This window comes from Nicotiana sylvestris, chromosome 1, assembly GCF_000393655.2.
Source record: "Nicotiana sylvestris chromosome 1, ASM39365v2, whole genome shotgun sequence".
NCBI classification, from domain to species: domain Eukaryota; kingdom Viridiplantae; phylum Streptophyta; class Magnoliopsida; order Solanales; family Solanaceae; genus Nicotiana; species Nicotiana sylvestris.
Genome location: NC_091057.1, coordinates 133,424,612 through 133,449,037, shown reverse-complemented (window position 1 = coordinate 133,449,037; position 24,426 = coordinate 133,424,612). Strand labels below are relative to the sequence as shown.

The window sequence follows — 24,426 nt, the reverse complement described above, 5'->3', positions numbered from 1 at the left end:
TAGAAGTAGGGAGAAGCCAGATGGTGGAACCATTAGCATGATAAATGGTTTCAACATACTGACAGAATCTGGATTGCACCTGACCTATCACAGACAAATGGGAGAGGGCACAAGTAGTCAAAGGAGTCACGAAGAAGTAGAAGGGGGGCCACAGGCTCTATTTATCCCTGTATGATGCTTACTACATGGAACATTAGGGGTTTGAACGAGATTCCTAGGCAGAAAGAGGTCAAAAGGTTCATAAGAAGTAATAGAGTAAAAATGATAGCACTATTAGAAAACAAAATAAAGGAGTAGAGGGCATTAAAAATAATAAGGAGAATCACTCCTCGTTGGGCTTGTATTACCAATTATGAGTATAGTAATAGAGGAAGAATTTGGATTCTCTGGGACATCAGTGAGTTAGACTGTGTGGAGTTGGAGAAGTCCTCCCAATACATTCACACTATAGTACACATAAAGAGTATGAGCATGAGATTTAACTTTACTGCAGTATATGGGCTTTATACAATAGAAGAAATGAGAGGCTTATAGAGTGATTTGAATAATTGGAGCAATGTACAGCAGGGGCCATGACTGGTAATGGGAGACTACAATGCCATTAGAGCAGGGGAGGATAGACCAATTGGGAGCCCTGTCCAAGAATCTGAGATTAGGGACTTCAATGATTTCATTGAGCATAATAATTTGACAGAAATCAGAACTACTGGAAGGAACTTCACATGGACAAATGAACACGCATACAGCAGAATAAATAGAGCCTTAGAGAATGCTGAATGGATGATGCAAATGCCACATTTAGAAGTAAGGGTAATGGATCCAGGTTGTTCTGACCATTCTCCTCTGTGTATGAATTTTGAAGACACTGAGGATAAAGGTCCAAGGCCTTTTAAATTCCTAAACCATCTTTCTGAGCATAAAGAGTTTCTGGTAAAAGTTAAAGAAGCATGGCGAAAGAGAAATGAGAGGAATATCATGAAGGATGTATGGTGCAGACTCAAACAAGTGAAGCAAGCTATGAAAAGTCTGAATAGAGCAGAGTATAATGCAATATGGGACAAGATACAATAGTGCATACAACATCTCAGTGAACTACAGGAGCAAATGAGAGACCCTGGACAACCTGAAGATGTGATAATAGATGAAAAGAACACAAAGGCTCAACTAGAGAAATGACTTAGGGTGAAAGAAAGTATCATAAAACAAAAATCTAGAGTACACTGGTTGAAATTAGGTGATGCTAATACAACTTATTTTTTTGCAAACATAACGAGCAGGTACTCTCAGAACAAAATAAAGAGTTTAATAAGGGACAATGGAGAGACGGTGCAAACAAAGCAAGAGATTGAAGAGGAAGTGCTTGTCTTTTACATACTGAAGCAATTACTAGACAACTAGCTCAAGAAATTCACTGTCGAGGGGGTATGAAGCATAGACTGAAGGGAAGATTATTAGCGTTAAACTACTATCCTACTGTTGTATAAATAGTATAGTAGATAGAAGGAACATTACTGAGAAGATAAGCTGAATCTGGGACTGGTGTCCAGATCAGGCTTAAGAGAGAGATGCTGTGTAAATATTACTTGGTAAATAAAACTTTTAATTACCAAAAAAATAAATAATGACATATGTTATTTGCTTATTGGTTGGGTGTAAATACCCGGTACGTATAAGTTTTTTCCTTATACTTCGCTTATGCACAGAAGTTAAAACCTTTTTGTAATATCTCATTTCATTTATTAATAGATAGGGTCTGCCTAATCTTCTTTCGTATTTAAAAAAAATATGGATAAATTATTTTCTACAAAAATTCTAGATTTGATACCCTACTTTCCAAATTCGTTATAATGGAAAGAAATAAATCAACAAAAATTATGCTGTGCGAGGTAGAGAATATAAAAATGTCAAATCCGAAATAGACATATCAAATGTGACACGCGATGTCTTGTGGTAGCCACGGGCCAATCATTTTGACTTTCATTGCAGCCCAAGAAAATGCTACTATATTATTTGACCCCATAATATTCGTCTAGTTGATTTCTTCTTCTGGTTGATAATGTTTCAATTTTCAATATTATGCAGTTTGGATATACAGATTCTTTCTTTATCATTTACTAGATTTTTATGCCAAACTTGCGTAGAATATAGAGATTGCTTAAAGACTAGAAACTCTTCTTGAATCAATTAATGGAAAGGGAATATTAAAAGAACAGATATAAAAGAATGAGGCTAAGATACGGGGGAGAACAGTTTACTACTATTTTAGTTATTTATCTATTTTTTTGTCTTCTTACAAGAGTTTTTATACAACAATTAAGGGGGAAAGTGCACAAATAACCATTCTCAGAGATGCTATTTACTAATTAGTCAACACTTATTTTGTTCTGAAATTTTAAACTATAAATCTTCATTTCAGGACAACTCAGGACACATCGACTAAATTCAAAATATCAGCGTTTAAAGTGGTTACCTGGTGTCATTTCTACACAGTTAAGCCAATGAAGTGAATTATTTTAATATTACGGCCCATAGAAGGAGCGCCAGGAGAAAAAAAGAAAGAAAAAGGAGATAGGGTTAGTGAACTTTAGGCCATAATTTTTTGAGTTGCAATCCTATGAATTAACGGAGTAAAATATTCATAATAACCTTACACAGTAATTTCACATAACTATATTTCATATTATTGATTGATAATTTAGAATAAATAATAAATTAAATAATTTGTTATATCGTAAATTCATACCGATAGTGTAAACGATTTTATTGTACTGTCATATTAAAGTCAACTTCATACACTTCACATTGATCGAGGTATAAAAAAATTAATTTGTGTCTGATACAACTTACCCAAAGTTGTGTGAAAGTTCGTCTATATTTGACAAAAGGAATTTGTAACCAAAATCTTTGAAATTTTGGGTCGCAAACTTCATTTGTCAAACAAAGACAACCATTACATAACTTGTGTCAGTTGCGTAATCGTACAAAGTAAAATTTCTCCCTACCATGAGGTTTCAATAAGAAGAGCCTCCCCTTTTTGATTAAGAGAGCTTATCTCTTTCCTCAATATTTACAGGCTCACTGTTATCAAAAAAAGAATTTAAAGAAAAATAAAGAAGAAGAAAATTTCAGGAGAATGAGACAAGCTCTCCAAAATGTGTCCAAATCCACTCTTAAAAAGAGAAACAGAACAAAAATGAATAGTGAAATCAAATTCAGTGTCGAGTAGTCGCATTAGTCCTACTGTATAGGCCAATGATAATGCAAACCATTTATAGCTGTTCCAACTTGACCACTATCGTAACACCAAAATATTTTCTGTCTGTTCAAATTTATTTAATAGAAGAAGAATATACGCATTAATGCCTTTCATGACATTTCCCGTAGCAAATTAAACCAGTAAGTATCCCAACTTGTATTTATAAATACGTTCTTTCTGATTTCTTTTTATATTTTTCATCAACATGATTGCACTTCAATGTTTTTTTTTTCAAAGGAGAGTTACTCGTACGAGCATTACCCTTACTTTCCTTTTCTTTTGCAATACTAACATATATAGAGTTAAAAGACAGTGAAATCAACTTGTTTTTTTTTTCATTGAGAGAACGTCTTTAATTTAGGGATTGTTATACATAGGTGCGGACTGCGGAGGGAGAGTATTAGCTGCGGGTTCGGACGAAACCAGTAACTTTTGCTTGAACCCTGTATTTGTATTAGGAAATTCACAAAATATGTATAAATTAAATATGTAATTGCGAACCCAGTAACTAAGACAAACTATGGTTTCAACATGAATTCAGAACCCATAAAACTTCAAATCCTACCTCCACCTCTAGTTACACAACTAGCCGGCTAGATTTACTATTTACTTTTTCTAGCCGGTATACATAGATTATTTCTACACACTTATACGTATATTATACATAAATTTATATGTATGATACATACACCGACTATTTTTAATTAACAAATTAGGTGGGCGGTTTGGGTTAAGAATTAACCCAAATACCCGCTCATCTAACTACTTAAACTAAAAATAGCCGATGGAGATACAATATACACATAATATATGTATTATATATGTATAACTATGCATAATCAATGTATAATTTATGTGTACGACCACATAAAGTTTTAATTTTGTATCATAAATAAATGAAAAGGGAAGTCCAGTGATTCATAAGCAACCAATTAAGGTGAGCACTAGCAGAAAGGCTAAAAGTGAATGGCTATGTCTATTTTGGACCATTGAAGAAAAGGCAAAGGAATAGTAAAGATAGAGACATAAAAAAGAAGATAGCACCATCACATCGTAAGTAGGTTGAATTAATAAGTAATATAATTCTCATGTCAACATTATAGTTTTGTAGTAGCCTGTCGGGGTACTTCTCCAAGGGGTGACCATTCAGATTGCATAAAGGGCATTTCTGTTTTCCTCGTAGAATTAACTTAATAAACCATACTTAGTACTATAATTATATTATTATATTCTCTCTGTCCATTCATGTCCATTTAGTTACTTCGGTATTTGTCGTAATCTTACAATTTCTTCTGTATATGAAATGGCTCGAAACAAACAAGGATAAGATAAGAATAAGATGCATTAGTCTTTGATGGAAGAGTTAAGCTCATAGTAATTCAGAAGATAGTTATATCTATTGCTGCTTCTTAATTCCTTAAGGTATTCTTATTCCATTTTCTTGTGTTTGTCGAACTTGTTGAGTTTCTTTTTAATATAGAAAGGTATTAAAAAGAGGGTGAATGAGAAATGGAGGGAAATGAAAATTTTGAGTAAAATTTTAAGTTTCCCTCTCCTTTTAACGAGACATTGTCCCTCATTGGTAGAGGAAAATGAGTTTGGTGGGTTTATATACAAATGCACTTCATGTAGCTCGATCTTAAAGAGTTAGGAAGAAGGCAAGCCTCGCGCCGTTGTCGTCGCTCGGCTCGGATTCGGCTACGGCTTCGGCTTCGGTCACAACTGACTGCTATAAATATGAGCAGCAACAGTTGGAGAAAACACACTGAAAACTTGAGAGCAATTGATCTTCTCTTCACCGAAAACTCAACGTTAGCTATAATTTGCATTCCTTCCTCTAAGAATTTCCATTCGACTTCTGAGTTTTCCTCCCTTGTTCTGCATTGTTTTAAACTACAAACAAAGCATCCGTAAGTGTGATTTGCTGCCGAACTTTGTATTCGCTGAAACACTGGGGTTTGAAGTACCGCTACACCAGTGTGTAATTCGTTCTATCCTGGGAGGAAATAATCCAAAACCTTGGGTACTAGGAGGGGATTAAATTCCTTAAGGAAACACTGTGAATTCAGTGGGCTCGAATTAATTTCTGTTTTATTTATATTTACGTTTATAAGCTAACGTTCTAATTTTCAGAATCATTATTTACAAATACAGGCATAAAAACAACAAGCTTAGGGAATTTAATAATTTTAATTTCTGTATTTGTGTTATTCTTATTATTCTGGAAACTTAAAACCTTTGTGGTTTTGTGTACTCCCATTTGGAGAGTAAAACCTTTGTGGCATTTTGTTGGAGATTAAAATCTATGTGATTTTTCACTCTAGTTTTAAACGTTTATTAAACGTTTGTTTGTGTCATTTTTTTTTTCAGAAAAAAAAATGGCGAATAACGAAAATCAAGCTGTTCCGATGATGACTGCCAACGCATCGACAAGTCGAACTCCTGCGTTGGCACCGGCAGAGAAACCCGAAAAATTTTCTGGGATGGATTTCAAGCGCTGGCAGCAGAAGATGTTCTTCTACTTGACTACGTTATGTCTACAGAAGTTCATCAAGGAAGATGTTCCTGATCTTCCAGATGAAACTCCAGAGAATGAAAGCTTTCTCGTGATTGAGGCGTGGAAGCATTCTGACTTCTTGTGCAGGAATTACATTCTTAACGGACTGGAGGATAATCTGTATAATGTATACAGTGGCGTGGAGTCGTCAAAAGAATTGTGGAATGCGCTTGAAAAGAAATACAAAACTGAAGATGTCGGGATGAAGAAATTTGTCGCTGCAAAATTTTTGGACTGCAAAATGGTAGATAGCAAGTCTGTTATTACCCAAGTCCAGGAAGTGCAAGTAATTATTCATGATCTACTTGCTGAAGGTATATTTCAAAAGAATACTGATGTTGAAAGTACAATTTTTAGTAATTTTACTAACGGAATTTTCATTGAAGATCTTGTCATCAATGAAGCATTCCAAGTAGCAGCAATAATTGAGAAGTTGCCTCCATTGTGGAAGGACTTCAAAAATTATTTGAAACACAAACGAAAGGAAATGTCCCTTGAAGATCTCATTGTTAGATTGAGAATCGAAGAGGACAATAAAGCTGCTGAAAGGAGAGGCCATGGAAATTCAACAATAATGGGAGCAAATATTGTTGAAGATAACAAAAAAAGAAAGAAGGCTTCTGGTCTGAAATACAACCCAAGCAAGAAGCGGTTCAGTGGAAACTGCTACAACTGTGGGAAAACCGGACACAAATCTACGGAGTGTCGTGCTCGGAAGAAAGACAAGCAAAGGGGTCAAGCAAACATGGTAGAAAAGCATGATGATGTTGATGACTTGTGCGCCATGCTTTCTGAATGCAACCTGGTAGGAAACCCAAAGGAGTGGTGGATTGATTCTGGAGCCACTCGCCATGTTTGTGCTGTGAGGGAAGCATTTTCTACATATGCTTCTGCTGGACCCGAAGAGACGCTCTCTATGGGAAATGCTGCTACAGCAAAAATTGAAGGATACGGTAAGATATTTCTCAAGATGACTTCTGGCAAGGTCATGACTTTGAACAACGTCCTTCATGTTCCCGAGATTAGGAAGAACTTAGTCTCTACTGGACTTCTTGTAAAGCACGGTTTCAAGTGCGTTTTTGTATCTGACAAGGTAGTGATTAGTAAGAATGAAATGTTTGCAGGAAAAGGTTACCTTAGTGAAGGCCTTTTCAAGCTGAATGTAATAATTGTTGAAACTAATAATAAAACTTCAGCTTCTTCTTACTTACTTGAGTCAAATGATTTATGGCATGAACGTTTGGGTCATGTCAATTATAAAACCTTGCGAAAAATGATTAACTTGGAAGTATTACCTAAGTTTGAATGCGAAAAATCAAAATGTCAAATATGTGTGGAATCTAAGTATGTTAAACATCCTTATAAGTCGGTTGAAAGGAATTTAAATCCTTTAGACTTAATTCACACATATATTTGTGACATGAAATCAATACCATCTCGCGGTGGAAAGAAGTATTTCATAACTTTTATTGACGATAGTACTCGATATTGCTATGTTTACTTACTTAATAGTAAAGATAAAGCAATAGACGCATTCAAGCAATACAAAAATGAAGTTGAAACGCAGCTTAACAAGAAAATCAAAATGATAAGAAGTGATAGGGGTGGTGAATATGAATCTCATTTTGAACAAATATGTTTAGAATATGGAATTATTCATCAAACAACAACCCCTTATACGCCCCAATCCAATGGGATTGCGGAAAGAAAGAATCGTTCATTAAAGGAAATGATGAACGCATTGTTGATAAGTTCTGGTTTGCCACAGAATTTGTGGGGGGAAGCCGTTCTTACGGCTAGCCGAATACTAAATCGAGTACCCCATAGCAAAACACAATCCATTCCATATGAAAAATGGAAAGGAAGAAAGCCCAACTTGAATTATTTTAAAGTGTGGGGGTGTTTGGCAAAAGTACAAGTTCCTAAACCCAAAAGGGTAAAAATAGGACCGAAAACAGTTGATTGTGTTTTCATAGGATATACGACCAATAGTAAAGCCTATCGATTTCTGGTTCATAAATCAGATAATCCTGACATTCATAATAATACGGTTATAGAATAAGATAATGCTGGGTTCTTTGAAAATATATATCCGTATAAAAAGGAATGTGAGTTGTTTGGTGAAGGATCTAAACGACCTCGGGAAGAAACAAAAGAAAGTACATTATATCAGGAGGATCCAAGATGTAGTAAACATCAAAGAACGTCTACTTCGTTTGGACCAGATTTTGTGACTTTCTTATTGGAAAATGAGTCTCGAACATTTAAAGAAGCTATGTCTTCTTCGGAATCATTGTTCTGGAAAGAGGCAATCAATAGTGAAATAGAATTCATATTGAACAACCATACATGAGAATTGGTTGATCTTCCTCCTGGAAATAAACCTTTGGGTTCTAAATGGATTTTTAAAAGAAAAATGAAAGATGATGGCACTATTGATAAATTTAAAGCAAGACTTGTTGTCAAAGGGTATAAACAACGAGAAGGTCTTGACTACTTTGATACATATTCTCCAGTGACGAGAATTACGTCCATACGAATGCTAGTAGCTTTAGCTGCAGTTTATGGTCTTGAAATTCATCAAATGGATGTAAAGACAGCCTTCTTAAATGGAGATTTGGAGGAAGAAATTTACATGGAACAACCTGAGGGGTTTGTAGTTCCAAGTAAAGATAAGAAGGTATGTAGACTTGTTAAGTCCTTCTACGGACTAAAACAAGCACCCAAACAATGGCATGCGAAATTTGACCAAACAATGTTGTCAAATGGTTTTAAGATAAATGAATGTGATAAATGTGTGTACATTAAAAATGTTCCAAATCACATAGTCATTGTTTGCCTATATGTGGATGATATGCTGATAATGAGTAATAACATTGCCAACATAAATGCTACTAAGCGTATGCTAACTAGCAAGTTTGATATGAAGGACTTGGGAATTGCGGATTTAATTCTGGGGATTAAGATCCAAAAGACTCCTCAAGGTCTGGCATTGTCACAATCTCATTATATTAAGACAGTACTTGAAAAATTCAAGCACTTGGGCTTTAAAGTTGCAAAGACTCCAATTGACGTGAATCTTGCATTAGCAAAGAATAAAGGCCAAAGCATATCACAATTAGATTATGCTCGTGTGTTGGGATGCTTAATGTACATCATGAATTGTACACGACCAGATATAGCTTGTGCTATAAGTAAACTAAGTAGATACACGAGCAATCCGGGTCAATATCATTGGATGGCAATGAAACGAGTTTTGGGATATTTAGAACATACCTAAAACTTTGATTTGCACTACAGTAAATATTCTGCGGTGATTGAAGGATATTGTGATGCAAATTGGATCACCGGTTTAACTGATTCGAAGTCCACAAGTGGATATGTATTCACTATTGTGGAGGAGCGGTATCTTGGAAGTCGTCCAAACAAACATGTATTGCCCGCTCTACAATAGAGGCTGAGTTCATAGCCTTAGATAAAGCCGGTGAAGAAGCTGAATGACTTCGAAATTTCTTGGAAGACATTCCATTTTGGCCCAAACCATTGACACCAATATGCATACATTGTGATAGCCAAGCAGCAATTGGAAGGGCTGGGAGCGTTATGTATAATGGTAAATCTCGTCATATACGACAAAGACATAAAACCGTTAGGCAACTACTCTATAGAGGAATTATCACGATTGACTATGTAAGGTCAAGTGATAATGTGTAGGATCCACTTACAAAAGGCCTAACTAGAGAGGTAGTTGAGAAATCATCGAGGGGAATAGGACTATGGCCGAGAACAAGTCATTGTGGCGGTAACTCTACCTAGAAGACTGGAGATCCCAAGATCTAGGTTCAAGGAGATCAAACAAAGTCATTAATGACGGTTCAACATTATCAACAAAATTTTTTAGTCCATTCTCGTGATGAGACAATGTTCAGTACCAAAGATAAAGCATTAAGGCTTTTTAATGATTTCTAAATTTGATACAGGGTATATCAAATAGTGTATCTACAGGATGACACGTTTAGGAATCACCTATGTAAGTGTGAAGTGTTAGCCGCTTCAAGGAGAATTTTGCAAGGCCAATTCTCTACGCACTTATGAAACCAGACAGTGTTCATGGCTGAAACGAACACAAAAATGAGAACCAAAGACGGTTAAGGGATTGATTGTGTGACTTATGGTTGTCTAGGTATACACTAAAGTTCGACGGTTCAAAGATGTCAAATCTACCGATTGACCGAGTATATCCGACATAAGTTCACTACGGAAAGTTCAAAGGGACACCTACTTATCCAGATGCAATTAATCCTTGCTTGCAAATCACACAAGTTTTTCATGCATACTTCCATGATATAACCATTCCCCATTCATGTGGGGGATTATTGAGTTTCTTTTTAATATAGAAAGGTATTAAAAAGAGGGTGAATGAGAAATGGAGGGAAATGAAAATTTTGAGTAAAATTTTAAGTTTCCCTCTCCTTTTAATGAGACATTGTCCCTCATTGGTAGAGGAAAAGGAGTTTGGTGGGTTTATATACAAATGCACTTCATGTAGCTCTTAAAGAGTTAGGAAGAAGGCAAGCCTCGCGCCGTCGTCTCTCGCTAGTTCGCTCGGCTCGACTTTGGCTACGGCTACGGCTTCGGATTTGGATTTGGATTTGGTCAAATGATCGATTGATTGATTAATTTTTTGGACCAAATTTATTTGTTAATAGTAGATATTAATGTAATATTATCCGTGTTTGTAACGGATATGTTCCAATCCGTGTATTGTACCACCAGTTACAATAGCAGCCACCTAGTGCTCCTCCCACCATGGCTAAGTGCTTGCTCCATAACAAGCTAGTGCATGCTCCACCATGGAGAGGGGGCGGGTCTCACAACTAACTGCTATAAATATGAGCAGCATCAGTTGGAGAAAACACACGGAAAATTTGAGAGCAATTGATCTTCTCTTCACCGAAAACTCAACGTTAGCTATAATTTGCATTCCTTCCTCTCAGAATTTCCATTCGACTTCTGAGTTTTCCTCCCTTGTTCTGCATTGTTTTAAACTACAAACAAAGCATCCGTAAGTGTGATTTGCTGCCGAACTTTGTATTCGCTGAAACACTGGGGTTTGAAGTACCGCTACACCAGTGTGTAATTCGTTCTATCCTGGGAGGAAATAATCCATAACCTTGGGTACTAGGAGGAGATTAAATTCCTTAAGGAAACACTGTGAATTCAATGGGCTCAAATTAATTTCTGTTTTATTTATATTTACGTTTATAAGCTAACGTTCTAATTTTGCAGAATCATTATTTACAAATACAGGCATAAAAACAACAGAACTTTCTACAACTAATTTATTATTCTTACATAACTTAGTTGTCAACTTACAATATTCGACCACTGGGTTGCGTTAGCAAAAATTATACGTAGCTGTAATTACCAAATTCTCACCTTCTACCCTCCTCTCTCCCCCCTATTTTAAACTACTCATTTTATCACTTATTAATATTAATAAACTCATAACTACAATAATGTCTATGACATGTTTTAGACTGCACGTTTAATTTTTTTTTATTCACATATTATTGCCAAAAAAAAAACTTTCTTAAATTACATGAACAAACACTTTCATATAAAAGGCATGGGACAAAAAGTTGCATTTTAAGTGAATTGATAGTGTTGAAAATTTAGACTTTCATCCTATTTACCGAAAGTTAAAACCATCTAAAATTTGGACGCAAGCATTGGAGCATAGAAAGTGCAAAATAACCCCTCGATTTTGAAAACACGCGCAACTAGAAATACTTTCATAAAAAATATAGTACAAACTTTTCTATAACAAACTTATTTTATTTTATTTTATTGTTATAATGAAGTATTGTTATAGAGAACATATATTATAATATGACATAAAAAATTAATTTTAAAGAAAACTTGGCTGTTATGATAAAATATTGTTATAGAAGATAATTGTTATAGAAAAATTTGACTGTACTCCTGGAGTTAGAGTCTAGGGATGGCTAGCTCCTCCTAGCTCATGGTATAATTAAGCGCAAATAAATTATCCTGATTATTCGTTGAGATAATAATAGTTGGTAAGTTGTGAAATTTACGCTAGCTGAAATGATAGGCATATACCTTAACCGAGGCTACCTCTCCAACCCTTGTCGATGCACCTTATAACATGTATAGGCCAAAAATTGCTCTAAGAAAACTTAGCATAAAGTGGTATTAAGGAAAAAGATGCGGTCGAGGTCGACTTAGGAAATAATGGGATTCGTGGCCGGACAGTCAACAATGGTCGAGGTCGAGCATCAAGGACAACACTAATGGCTAGTTTTTGTAATAAGATATTAAAGAGAAGGGTTGATTAGATATATGTCTCATATAAATAAAAAAAGAGTTAAGGGGATAAGGCATGTAATATTCATTTGATAAGAACACTTTTTGAGAAGAAGACTCTCTCTCTAGAAAAGATTCAAATTCTACCTTTTCATTAAGATTCCATCATCTATTATTTCATACGTTTCCATCAGATCTAAGAATAGTTCCAATACTCTAGGATTGTTCTGTCATTCATCACTGCGAGAAGAAGCATCATCCACCTCATTCAATATTGGGTAAATCACTCTCCTTATTTACATAAATGCTATTTATTGCTTGATGTTCCTCCATTATTACTCAAGTCCTTTGGAATATTAAATGCACATTGTTTTCAGTTATCCACCAGCATTATCTCACGCTGTTTGTGCTAACTAGTTCTAAATCTAGAGATATTATCATTAACTTGGTTTAACCCTTTATTACATAAGATTTAATAGTTTAACCGAAAGTTTATATTTTTTGGTCAAACAATTTGGCGCCGTCCGTAGAGATTTCCTAGTTAAATTTTTAGTTTCTTCTAGATCTACAACTAGCACGATTGCTAACAGAAAACATACAGAGAACAAAACTCCTTTTTCCTTGTATACACAAATCTGACATGGCAGGTAACAGAGAAGAAAGAATGAGGGTAATGACCGACCTCACCACCAATCTCTTGAACACCATCAATGAGGTTTCTGAGATAGAAGGCGGAGACATAACGCCTAATGCCTCTCCCAGGCGAGGCGGGTCGCCTCTCCCTCACGGTAGTATCGCAACATCACACGGTAAAGGAGCCTCCACGTCAATGATGGAAGAGACGTCACCAGCGGTGAAAAAGCTCCTTGAGGTTTGGCTAACTGACACGCTAACCAGTATCCTCCACAAGCCCGCTCAGGATACGGTCATAGAAAATGCAAGGACTTGCTTTACACCACTACGATCGAGCAGCATGGCCCTTGCCCTCCTCCAATAACAGGTACTACTCATACTGTTAATAATGCATGTGAAGATACCCTCACAGCTATTTTGAAAAAGATGGAGGAAATGGAGATTGAGAACAAAGTGCTTCGGGACCAAATAAGAGAGTACCAAGAAAGGGTTGACAAAATACCGGGTGCCCCGAAACTCTTGCCAAAGAGCGATGCTGGCTGGTTTGTCGAGCAACTATACAATGATGAAACTGCTTGTAATGACCCGGCCGGTTGTTTCGTGATTTATAGCCCCGTTTCCTCTATTTCTGCTTCCTTTTGTGTTCTTTAGCTATATTTTATCGTATCATGTTAGTTGGTTCGGGTCCGAAGTGGTTTCGGAGTGGAATGAGACACTTAGTATCCTATTTAGAAGTTTAAGTTAGAAAAGTTAATCGGACGTTGACTTATGAGTAAACGATCTCGAATTTAGATTTTTATGGTTCGGTTAGCTTTGTTAGGTTATTTTAGATTTAGGAGCGTGTTCGGAATGTAATTTGGAGGTTCGTGGTGGAATTTGGCTTGAATTGGCAAAATTGGAAATTTGGTGATTTTTGATCGACAGTAAAAAATTAGATATCGGGGTCGGAATGGAATTCCAGAAGTTGGACTAGGTTCATAGTGTCATTTTTGTGACGTGTGTGCAAAATTTGAGGTCATTCGGACGAGGTTTGGTAGGTTTCGGCATCGTTTGCGAAATTTGGAAGTTTAAAAGTTCTTAGGCTTGAATCCAAGGATAATTTAGTGTTTTGATGTTGTTTTGAGTGTTCCAAAGGTTCGACTAAGTTTGCATGTTGATATGTGACTATTTGGTATTATTGGTGGAGGTCCCGAGGGCCTCGGGTGTATTTCGGATAGTTGACGATTCGTTTTTGGTATTTGAGAGTTGATAAAAACTGCTAGTGTGATTTCTGCTGGTGTTTTCGCACCTGTAGAAGGAGAGCCGCAGGTGCAAGGTCGCAGGTGCGGAGTGGTGGAGCGCAGATGCGAAAATGGGAGGTTAAGGCTGGAGCTCAGGTGCTAGATTTGGGGCACAGGTGTGGAAGTTGGGTAGTTAAGTCAATTTCACTGGTACGATGATTTTGACCGCAGGTGCGGTCCTGCAGGCGCGAAAATAGGCCGCAGGTGCGAAAAAGCCTGGGCAGAAAGTATAAATTGCACACTTTCGCCAATTTTGGTCCATTCTTCACCATTTTTAGTCGGTTTTGAAACTTTTGGGAGTGATTTTAAAGAGAGATTCAAAGGGTTATCAGTGAGATAAGTTGCTTGAGCCCTAATATTTGTGTTTATGGTAATTTTTCCGTTGTTTAATCATTTAATTAGTGGAAATTAGGGGTGAAAATGAGGGACTAGAGCTTGGGATTTGGAGAGATTTGAGGATTTGAGGGATCATTTGATGTCGGATTTTGATGAATTTAGTATGAGTAGACTTGTGAGTGAATTGATTTCCTAGTTTTGTGACTTTTGTCGGATTTTGAGACATGGGCGTGGAGGAGGGGTTTGAACCAATTTTGGTTCTTGGTCTAATTTGATAGTTTTTCTTGTAAAATTCATTCCATTAGCACATATTGATGGTATTGTACTAGTTTATGAATAGATTCAGAGCATTTGGAGGCCGAGTCGAGGGGCAAGAGCCTCACAGAGTAGAGATTTGATCGATTTGAGGTAAGTAACGATTGTAAATCTAGTCCTGAGGGTATGAAACCCAGGATTTTTATCATGTCGAGGTGACACACATGCTAGGTGACAGGTGTGTAGACATGCACCATTGGGGATTGTGACTTGGTCCGTCCTGTATCTACTGTAAAGTTGAATACCTTGTTGAAACTACATGCTTCTTTCGTGTTTTAGAAAGAATTTCTGTAAATTAGGCTGAATTCCATGTTTGGGCCTTATGCGGTGTTGTTGGACCCTTAGAGGTCTTTCTTGCTATCCTCTCATTGTTTTTGATTGGAAATCGATACTCAGCCATGTTTATACTTATTGATTTCATAACACAATCTTTATTGCTCTATTTTGGTGCATATAAATGTTGTTTTGGGCGAAGTACCCTGTTTTACTAAGAGCTCGAGTGGTTTGAGAGGTTTATGAATGAGTGAGACCGAGGGCTTGATTTGTGAGGATATTTATGGGATCGGGCTGCACGCCGTATCATGTTTGTTATAGGCAAAAGGCCTAATTGATTTATGCCATGAGTTGGTTTGTTATAGCACTTGGGCTGAAGGAGCTTCTCCGGAGTCTGCACATCCCCAGTGAGCGCAAGTACCTACTGAGTACGAGTGCCGAGTGCTAAGTGACTGAGAGACATGAGTGATGGTGAGGTATGCCCGAGGGGCGGTTTATGATTTCATCATTTTTGCTCACCTTTGTATTGAGCCTTTGTTTGAAAACTGTTGAAAAATATCTTTAAATGATTTTTACCAGAACTGGGTTTAAAAGAGATGATTTGATTCAAACCCTGATTTTAAAAGCCTGTTGTATTTTACTAAGCTTTCATGATATGAATTTTAAATGCTTTATTGCTGTCACTACTGCTCAGACTTTATTTACTATTGTTACTTACTGAGTGGACATACTCACGTTACTCCATACTTCTTGTGTGCAAATCCAGGCGTATCATGACCCGATAGCGGCTGTTGACTATTCCAGCTCTAGATCTTCTCGGAGTTAGCAAGGTAGCTGCTGGCGATCACAACCCTACGCTTCTCCCTCCTATATTCCTATAGATATTTGTAGTTACTTTCCAGACTGTGTTAGTCTCAGTATTTTCGGACAAATTGTAGTAGATGCTCATGACTAGTGACACCACGATGTTGGGTTTTTCTTCCCACACTTTTGTTGTTTAGAATTTCTTTATGAAGTTTTATTATTAAATAGCTTAGATTTATCTTTGAAATGAAATATCGTGTTGTTTTTGATAAAGAGTCGGCTAGCCTAGTACAACGATAGGCGCCATCACGACATAGTACTTTGGGTTGTGACAAGCTGATATTAGAGCCTAGGTTACATAGGTCTCACGAGTCATGAGCGAGTTTAGTAGAGTCTTGCGGATCGGTACGAAGACGTCTGTACTTATCTTTGAGAGGCTACAGAATCTTTAGGAAAAATTCACATTCTTGAATTCTTATCGTGCGAATCTGTTGATTCTGGTAACTAAACTTTTGTTATTCTAATCTCTCACCGATGGTAAGGACACGTGCTACCAGTCAGGATGGACGACCACCAGTACCACTAGTTGGGGTCGCGAGAGGCCGAGGTCGTGGTCGAAGGCCATGGTAGGGGCAGGGGAGTAGCCCACACAACAACTAGGGTAACACCTACAGATCCACCAGCCGCCCCAGTTCATGATCAGGTCCCAATTATGGATTACCAGCGGGACCAGCTCAGGCACCGGCTGTGCCTGTTGTTATCCCAGGTCTTCAGGAGACCTTATCTCAAACTCTAACCGTGTGCACCAGTCTTGCTCAGGCGGTCACTGTTTCTACCACAACAGCTACTTCCCAGGTCGGGGGAGAAACTCAGACTCCCGCCGCCTGCACACCTGAGTAGGTTGTTCAGGGACTTTAGACACCGCAGGCACCACCAGCCGAGCCGGTTGCACCTGCTTAGGATTATGTGGTACCAGTCATGCCTGATGACGAGCAATGTAGATTGGAGAGGTTTGGTAGACTTCAGCCTCCGACTTTCAGTGGTATAGAGGGCGAGAATGCCCAGGGTTTCTTGGACAAGTGTTAGAGGATTCTCCGTACAACAGGTATTCTGGAGACCAATGGGGTTTCGTTCACTACCTTTCAGTGGTATAGAGGGCGAGAATGCCCAGGGTTTCTTGGACAAGTGTTAGAGGATTCTCTGTACAACAGGTATTCTGGAGACCAGTGGGGTCTCGTTCACTACCTTTCAGTTCTCTGGAACTGCCTTTACTTGGTGGGAGGCTTATGAGAGGCGTAGGCTTGTTGGTGCCATGCCCCTTACCTGACAACAATTCTCCATTCTCTTTCTGGAGAAGTATGTACCGCAGTCCCGCAGAGAGGAGCTGCGCAGGCAGTTCGAGCAGTTGCATCAGGATGATATGATTGTGACACAGTATGAGATGAGGTTCTATGAGTTAGCCCGTCATGCTTTCCTACAGATAGGGAGAGGATCAGGAGGTTTGTTGATGGCCTCACATACCATCTGCAGATTCTTATGACTAGAGAGAGGGCATCTGGTGCTTCTTTTGAGGAGGTTGTTGACATTGCTCAGGTCATAGAGTCGATTCGCCGATAGGAGGGAGTGGAGAGGGAGGCCAAGAGGCCTCATGGATCCGGTAGTTTTGGTGGTGTACCTCATGGCGGTCAGTTTCAGCACGACAGAGGTCGTCCATTCAGACATGCTTAGTCAGCTCGCCTAGTTCACCCTAGTGCATCATCTGGCCATGATTCTCACAATTCTCATAAGGGCCATTGATCACTTAGTTCCTTCCCAGCGCATAGTTCGTCCTATGTTCCATTAATTCAGGGCTTCTTTATGCCGGGTTCTTTTACTAGTTATTTCGGTACTAGAGGTTCCCTTCAGTCCCAGTCACCAACACTAGGGGTTGTTTTGAGTGTAAGGAGTTGAGGAATATGTGGAGGCAGTGTCCTCATCGTCATGGGGGACTGCCTCAGCAGAGGAGTCAGCCATCGACTTCAGCACCAGTTACCTCACCACTCGCCCAGTCAGCTAGGGATGGAGGACAGTCAGCTAGGGGTCTCCCTAGAGGGGGAGGTTGATCGGGTGGTCAGGACCATTTCTATGCACTCCTAGCCAGACCAGATGTTATTGCTTTAGATGCTGTGATCACAGGTATTGTCTCAGTTTGCCATATAGATGCCGTTGTATTATTTGATCATGGTTCCATTTTTTCATATGTGTTGTCATATTTTGCTCATTATTTGGATACGCCCCGCGAGTTTCTTGTTTCATCTGTTCATGTATTTACTCCTGTGGGTGATACTCTTATTGTGGACCATGTATACCGGTCTTGTGTGGTGACTATTGGGGGTTTGGAGATCCGAGTAGACCTTTTGCTACTCAGTATAGTTGATTTTGATGTGATATTGGGCATGGATTGGTTGTCTCTATGTCATGCTATTCAGGATTTTCACGCTAATATAGTAACGTTGGCTATGCTGGGGGTGCCGTGGATTGAGTGGCGAGGTTCGTCGAATTATGTTCCCAGTAGAGTGATTTCATTCTTGAGGGCCCAGAGGATGGTTGGGAAGGGTTATCTTTCTTACTTGGCCTTTGTGAGGGATGTCCGTACATAGACTCCTACTATTGATTTAGTTCCGGTGGTAAGAGATATTCCGGATGTATTTCTTGCAGACCTGTCGGGCATGCCGCCAGACAGGGATATTGACTTCGGTATTTACTTGGTGTCGGGCACTCAGCCCATTTCTATTCCACCGTATCATATGGCACCGATGAAGTTAAAAGAATTGAAAGAGCAGCTTTAAGAACTCCTTTATAAGGGGTTTATTCAGCCTAGTGTGTCACCTTGGGGTGCACCTATTTTATTTATGAAGAAGAAGGATAGCACTATGAGAATGTTCATTGATTACAGGCAATTGAACAAAGTCATAATCAAGAACAAGTATCCTTTGCCTCGTATTGATGATTTATTTGACCAGTTTCAGGGAGCGAGGGTGTTCTCCAAGATTGATCTCCGGTCAGGGTATCACAAGTTGAAGATCACGGACTCAGACATTCTTTAGACAACTTTCAGAACCTGATATGGTCATTATGAGTTCCTTATGATGTCTTTTGGGCGGACCAATGCCCCAGCATCGTTCATGCATTTGATGAACAACGTGTTTTGGCCTTATCTCGACTCGTTTGTTATTGTATTCATTGATGATATCCTAGTGTACTCTCGTAGGAGGAACACGTCGAGCATTTGAGAGTTGTATTGTAGTGGTTGAAGGAGGAGAAGCTTTATGCAAAGTTCTCTAAGTGTGAGTTTTGGCTTAGTTCAGTGGCGTTCTTGGGGCACGTGGTGTCTAGTGAGGGTATTCTGGTTGACCCGAAGAAGATAAAGGCAGTCCAGAGCTGGATCAAACCGTCCTTAGCCACAAATATTTGTAGCTTTCTTAGTTTGGCGGGTTATTACCGTCGATTCGTTCAAGGATTTTCATTTATTCCATCACCCTTGACCAAATTGACCCCAAAGGGTGCTCCTTTCAGGTGGTCGGATAAGTATGAGACGAGCTTTCAAAAGCTCAAGACCACCTTGACCACAACTCCAGCGTTAGTTTTGCCATCAAATTCAGGTTCTTATATAGTATATTGTGATGCTTATCGGGTTGGCATTGGGTGTGTTTTGATGCAGGAAGGTAGAGTGATTGCTTATGCTTCTCGTCAGTTGAAGCCCCATGATAAGAACTACCCTGTTCATGATTTGTAGTTGGCTGCCATTGTTCACGCGTTGAAGATTTGGAGGCATTATCTCTATGGTGTATCTTGTAAGGTGTTTACTAATTATCGTAGCCTCCAGCATTTGTTCAAATAGAAGGATCTCAATTTGAGGCAGCGAAGATGGTTGGAGCTGCTAAAGGACTATGATATTACCATTTTGTATTATCCGGGAAAGGCCAATGTAGTGGCCGATGCCTTGAGTAGGAAGGCGGTGAGTATGGGTAGTCTTTCATTTATTCTTGTTAGGGTGAGACCTCTTGCGGTTGATGTTCAGGCCTTGGCCAATCGGTTTGTGAGATTGGATATTTGGAGCCCAGTCAGGTCCTAGCTTGCATGGTTTCTCGGTCTTCCCTATTTGATCACATCAGAGAGCGCCAATATGATGATCCTCATTTGTTATTCCTCAAGGACAGAGTTCAGTACGTTGATGCTATAGATGTGACTATTAGTGATGATGGGGTATTGAGGATACATGGCCGGGTATGTATGCCAATGTAGATGGGCTTCGAGAGTTGATTTTAGAGGAGGCCCATAGTTCGCGGTATTCCATCTATCTGGGTGCCACGAAGATGTATCATAATTTGAGATAACACTATTGGTGGAGGATAATGAAGAAAGATATAGTGGGGTTTGTAGCTCGGTGACTCAATTGTTAGTAGGTGAAATATGAGCATCAGAGACCCGGTGGCGTGCTTCAGCAATAGAGACTCTAGAGTGAAAGTGAGAGCGGATAACCATGGATTTTGTAGTTGGACTCCCACAGACTTTGAGAAAGTTTGATGTTATTTGGGTGATTGTGGATCGACTGACCAAGTCCACGCACCTCATTCCTATGTGTACCTATTCTTCAGAGTGGTTAGCTGAAATGGTGTCCCAGTTTCCATCATTTCAGATAGAGGTACTCAGTTTACATCACAGTTTTGGAGGGCCATGCAATGAGAGTTGGGTACTCAGGTTGAGTTGAGCATAACGTTTCACCCTTAGATAGACGAAAAGTTCGAGCGTACTATTCAGATATTGGAGGACATGTTGTGCGCTTGTGTCATTGATTTTGGGGGTTCATGAGACCAGTTTCTGCCACTTGTGGAGTTTGCTTACAACAACAGTTATCAGTAGAGTATTCAGATGGATCCATATGAGGCTTTATATGGGAGACGGTGTAGATCTCTAGTAGGTTGGTTTGAGCTGGGCGGGTCTAGGCTTTTGGGTATAGACTTAGTACAGGAGGCTTTGGACAATGTGAAAGTGATTCAGGAGCGGCTTCGTATAGCACAGTCAAGACAAAAGAGTTATGCTGACAGAAAGGTTTGTGATGTGTCTTATATGCTTGGGGAGAAGGTTCTATTGAAGGTTTTACCCATGAAGGGTGTTATGAGATTTGGAAACAAGGGCAAGCTGAACCCTCAGTTCATTGGGCCTTTTGAAGTACTTCAGAGGATTGGGGAGGTCGCTTATGAGCTTGCTTTGCCACCTAGCTTGTCGGGTGTGCATCCAATATTTCATGTTTTTATACTCCAGAAGTATATCGGCGATCCGTCTCATGTATTGGATTTCAGCATGGTTCAGTTAGATGGTGATTTGACTTACGATGTGGAGCCAGTGGCTATTTTGGAGCTGCAGGTCCGAAAGTTGAGATCAAAGGATATAGCTTGAGTGAAAATACAATGGAGAGGTCGGCTGATAACTAGGGATTTTGACGTATTTTATACTCCTTCTTGCTTATGCTTTGATTATAAATTCATACAAATAGTCCCAAAAAGGCTTATAAGTTGTGCTTGATTGCAGGTTTGACCAATAAAGTGACAAGATGTCAAAGATCATCTCAAAAGGAGTGAAACTTGCACAAGTACCAAAGACAAGACAAACTCAGGAAAAACAGGCCTAGTGCGGCTGCACTACACTTTGTGCAGTCCGCACTAGGGAGATTCAGAGTGATAGTACTTCAGTCATTAAGGTAGTGCGGCCACAGAAGGTTTTGTGCGGTCCGCACTGAAGGAAATGCGGCTGCACTACCATTCTGTGCGGTCCGCAGAGTCAAGGTTCAGAGAGGGTGAAGCTGGAGCTTTCAAGCCTGTGCGGTCCGCGGTCCAGTTTGTGCGGACCACACTAGAAGCCTCCGCGGCCGCAGTCCATTCTGTGCGGTCCGCGGAGCCTGAGTTCAGAGAGCCAAGTTTTCAAGTTCAAGAGTCTAGTGCGGCCGCACATCATTTTGTGCGGTCCGCACTAACCCCGCAGGGGCATTTTTGTCTAGTTTTTCTAGCTTAGTATAAATAGATCTTTTTTCCATTTTTAGGGCATCAGACATTTTAGAATAGCTGTTGCGCTAGTGGGAACGTATCTTGTAGCAATTTTGGGCATTTTTACTTACTTTTTATCATTTAATCTTTGTATTTATCTTAGCAATTAATTAATATGTGTTCATCTTCATCTATTTCTCTGTTTTTCTCTTCAAATATGAGTAGCTAGACCCATTATCTAGGGTTGTGGCTCAACCCTAGTATGGGTAATTGATGGGTGTTGCAATTTAGGGCTAGATTGACTATGTGTGTTTGCTATTTGGGTCAATTTCATGGTTTAATTACTGAATTAGTGGTTACAAATACTAGTTTGTGCTAAGTTGACGTGGGTTCTTCTTGAGAAAGAGAGCCTAAGTCTCTGAAATTGATCCAACAAGGAATTGAGATGGACTCAAAAGAATTGATAGTCCCAATTAAAGGGTTAAACCTCGAGAAAGTAATACCCGACTTGAACGTTAGGTGCTTGAGCAAATATGCATACCCAATTGGTCTTGAGAAAGTCAATTGGGCAAAATCATTCTTTCTACTGAGAGGTGTGAGAGTGGGGTAATATCGAGCAACGGTTATAACATATTCCCCAATCATGTCAATCGTGTCTTAGACGCAATTACCCATAAATTGGCCACCTAGGTGAAAGTCACTACCCTAGTGCCTTTTAGAATATTTGAACAACTTGTAGCATTTTACTCTTAACTTAATCTAGTTGCAATTATAATTTGTAGTTTGATAATAGTAGAATTATAAAAGAAAACCCCAAAATGAATAGAAGTGCAATTTGGAACGCTACGCAATCCTAGGCTAAATAGACACTCAATTCCAATTCTAGCTCTCTGTGGATATCGATTCTGACCCAAAATCGGATAAAAGCTATTGCGACCCTCTCTCGGTACTTATTAGTAGTGCGGAGTTGGCTGCGATCACTTTTTGGCGCCGTTGCCGGGGAGCTAACGGTTTTGGCTATCTCTTTAGTTAGTTTTGTGTAGTGTTCTTCTTTCCTTCTTTGTTACTTACTTATTTGTGTTACTACTCAGGTACCAATATGACATTGAACAACGCTAATGACCCTCTTGGAAACGTGATTGCGGGGGAGGTAGTAGACAATGTTGAACAAGATGAGGTACTCCTTGTACCTCAAGAATAATGTAAAGGCCGCAATGCCAATGCTAATACAAATGACAATATTCCAGACCCTCCTCCGCACCCTCCAAGAGTGGCTCCCAGAGTACTTCCAAATCAGGGTTATGCAAGTACTATTGTCCCACCCAGAATCCGGGCGGGCAACTTTCAGATAACCAATATGATGTTGACCTTACTTGAGCAGCGTGGGTACTTCACGGGCACTGCATATCAAAATGCCTACAAACATCTCAAGGGGTTCGTAGATACATGCTGGGGGAGAAAACAAACGAATGTGTCTGAGGATGCTCTTAGGTTGAAACTTTTCCCATTCTCACTTTGGGGGAAGGCATTAGATTGGCTCGAGAGACTTCCCAACCATTCCATCACAACTTGGGATGAGTTGGAGGATAAATTCATTTCTAAATTATTTTCACTCGGGCATATGGCGGCACTACAAGATGAGATATTGGCTTTCAAGCAAGAGACCATGGAACCTTTGCATGAGATTTGGGAGCGGTATAGAATGATGGTGAAGGAATGCCCCAATAATGATATGACGGAAGCTATGATCCAACAAACTTTCTACTAGGGCATCAATATAACAAATCAATGCATAGTGAACCAACTTGCCGGGGGTAACTTTATGAAGCTGTCATATGATGAGGCATGTGATGTACTTGATGAGATGACTGACACTTATTCTGCATGGCAAAGTAGAGCCAATGTACCTCAAGGCGACCCTACGATTATTCATTTGCACAAGGAATTACATGACTTTGGGCAAGCTACAACGGAGTTGACAACTAGAATCAATTGGCTAAGGCACAGTTACAATAATTCCAAAATCCTCGCCAAGTTAATTCCATGGAGGGTGTTAATATGCTTGTCAACAAGAGAAGACAAAGAAGGCAACAAAACCAAGGGAATTCTGAGCAATTTGATGATGCATGTGATGGTTTTTATCATTATGGTTATGATGACCAAAGGGAAGAGGTTCAATATGTAAACAACTATCAAGGCCAATGGGGCAACTCTTCCAACCAACATCAGTGGAGACCTCAAGGCAATTGGGACTATCAACAACAAAACAGTGGCAATTGGGGGAACAACAACCAAAACAACAACTGGGGTAATCAGAACAACAATCTAGGCAACCAAGGGAATTGGAATGGTAATAACAATAATTGGGGTGGCAATAATAATCAAGGAGGATGGAACAATGGAAACCAAGGAAATCGGGGGCAAGGCTTTCAAAGGCCCCCAATGTACCAACAACCGAACAATCCACCACCATTTCCCTCTCAAGGTCCTAGTTCTTCGGGTAATGATATGGGTAGAATTGAAATGATGTTCGAGCAGATGATGAAGAAGAATGCGGATGCTGATGCACAGTTAGCTTCTCACAACACCTCTATCCGAAACTTTGAGGTGAAATTAGGC

The 24,426-nt window shown here is 39.3% G+C and overlaps 1 protein-coding gene across 1 annotated transcript; it reads left to right on the top strand.

The window, feature by feature from the left end:
• The first annotated feature begins 582 nt into the window (after window positions 1-582).
• Window positions 583-1,071, top strand: LOC138874608 (uncharacterized). Its single transcript, XM_070153360.1, has one exon. It carries the CDS (start codon window positions 583-585, stop codon window positions 1,069-1,071), a length of 489 nt encoding a protein of 162 aa, XP_070009461.1.
• Window positions 1,072-24,426: the final 23,355 nt, after the last annotated feature.

Excerpts from the sequence above, each read along its gene's own strand:
- LOC138874608 (XM_070153360.1), top strand. The coding sequence starts at position 583 with ATGGGAGACTACAATGCCATTAGAGCAGGGGAGGATAGACCAATTGGG.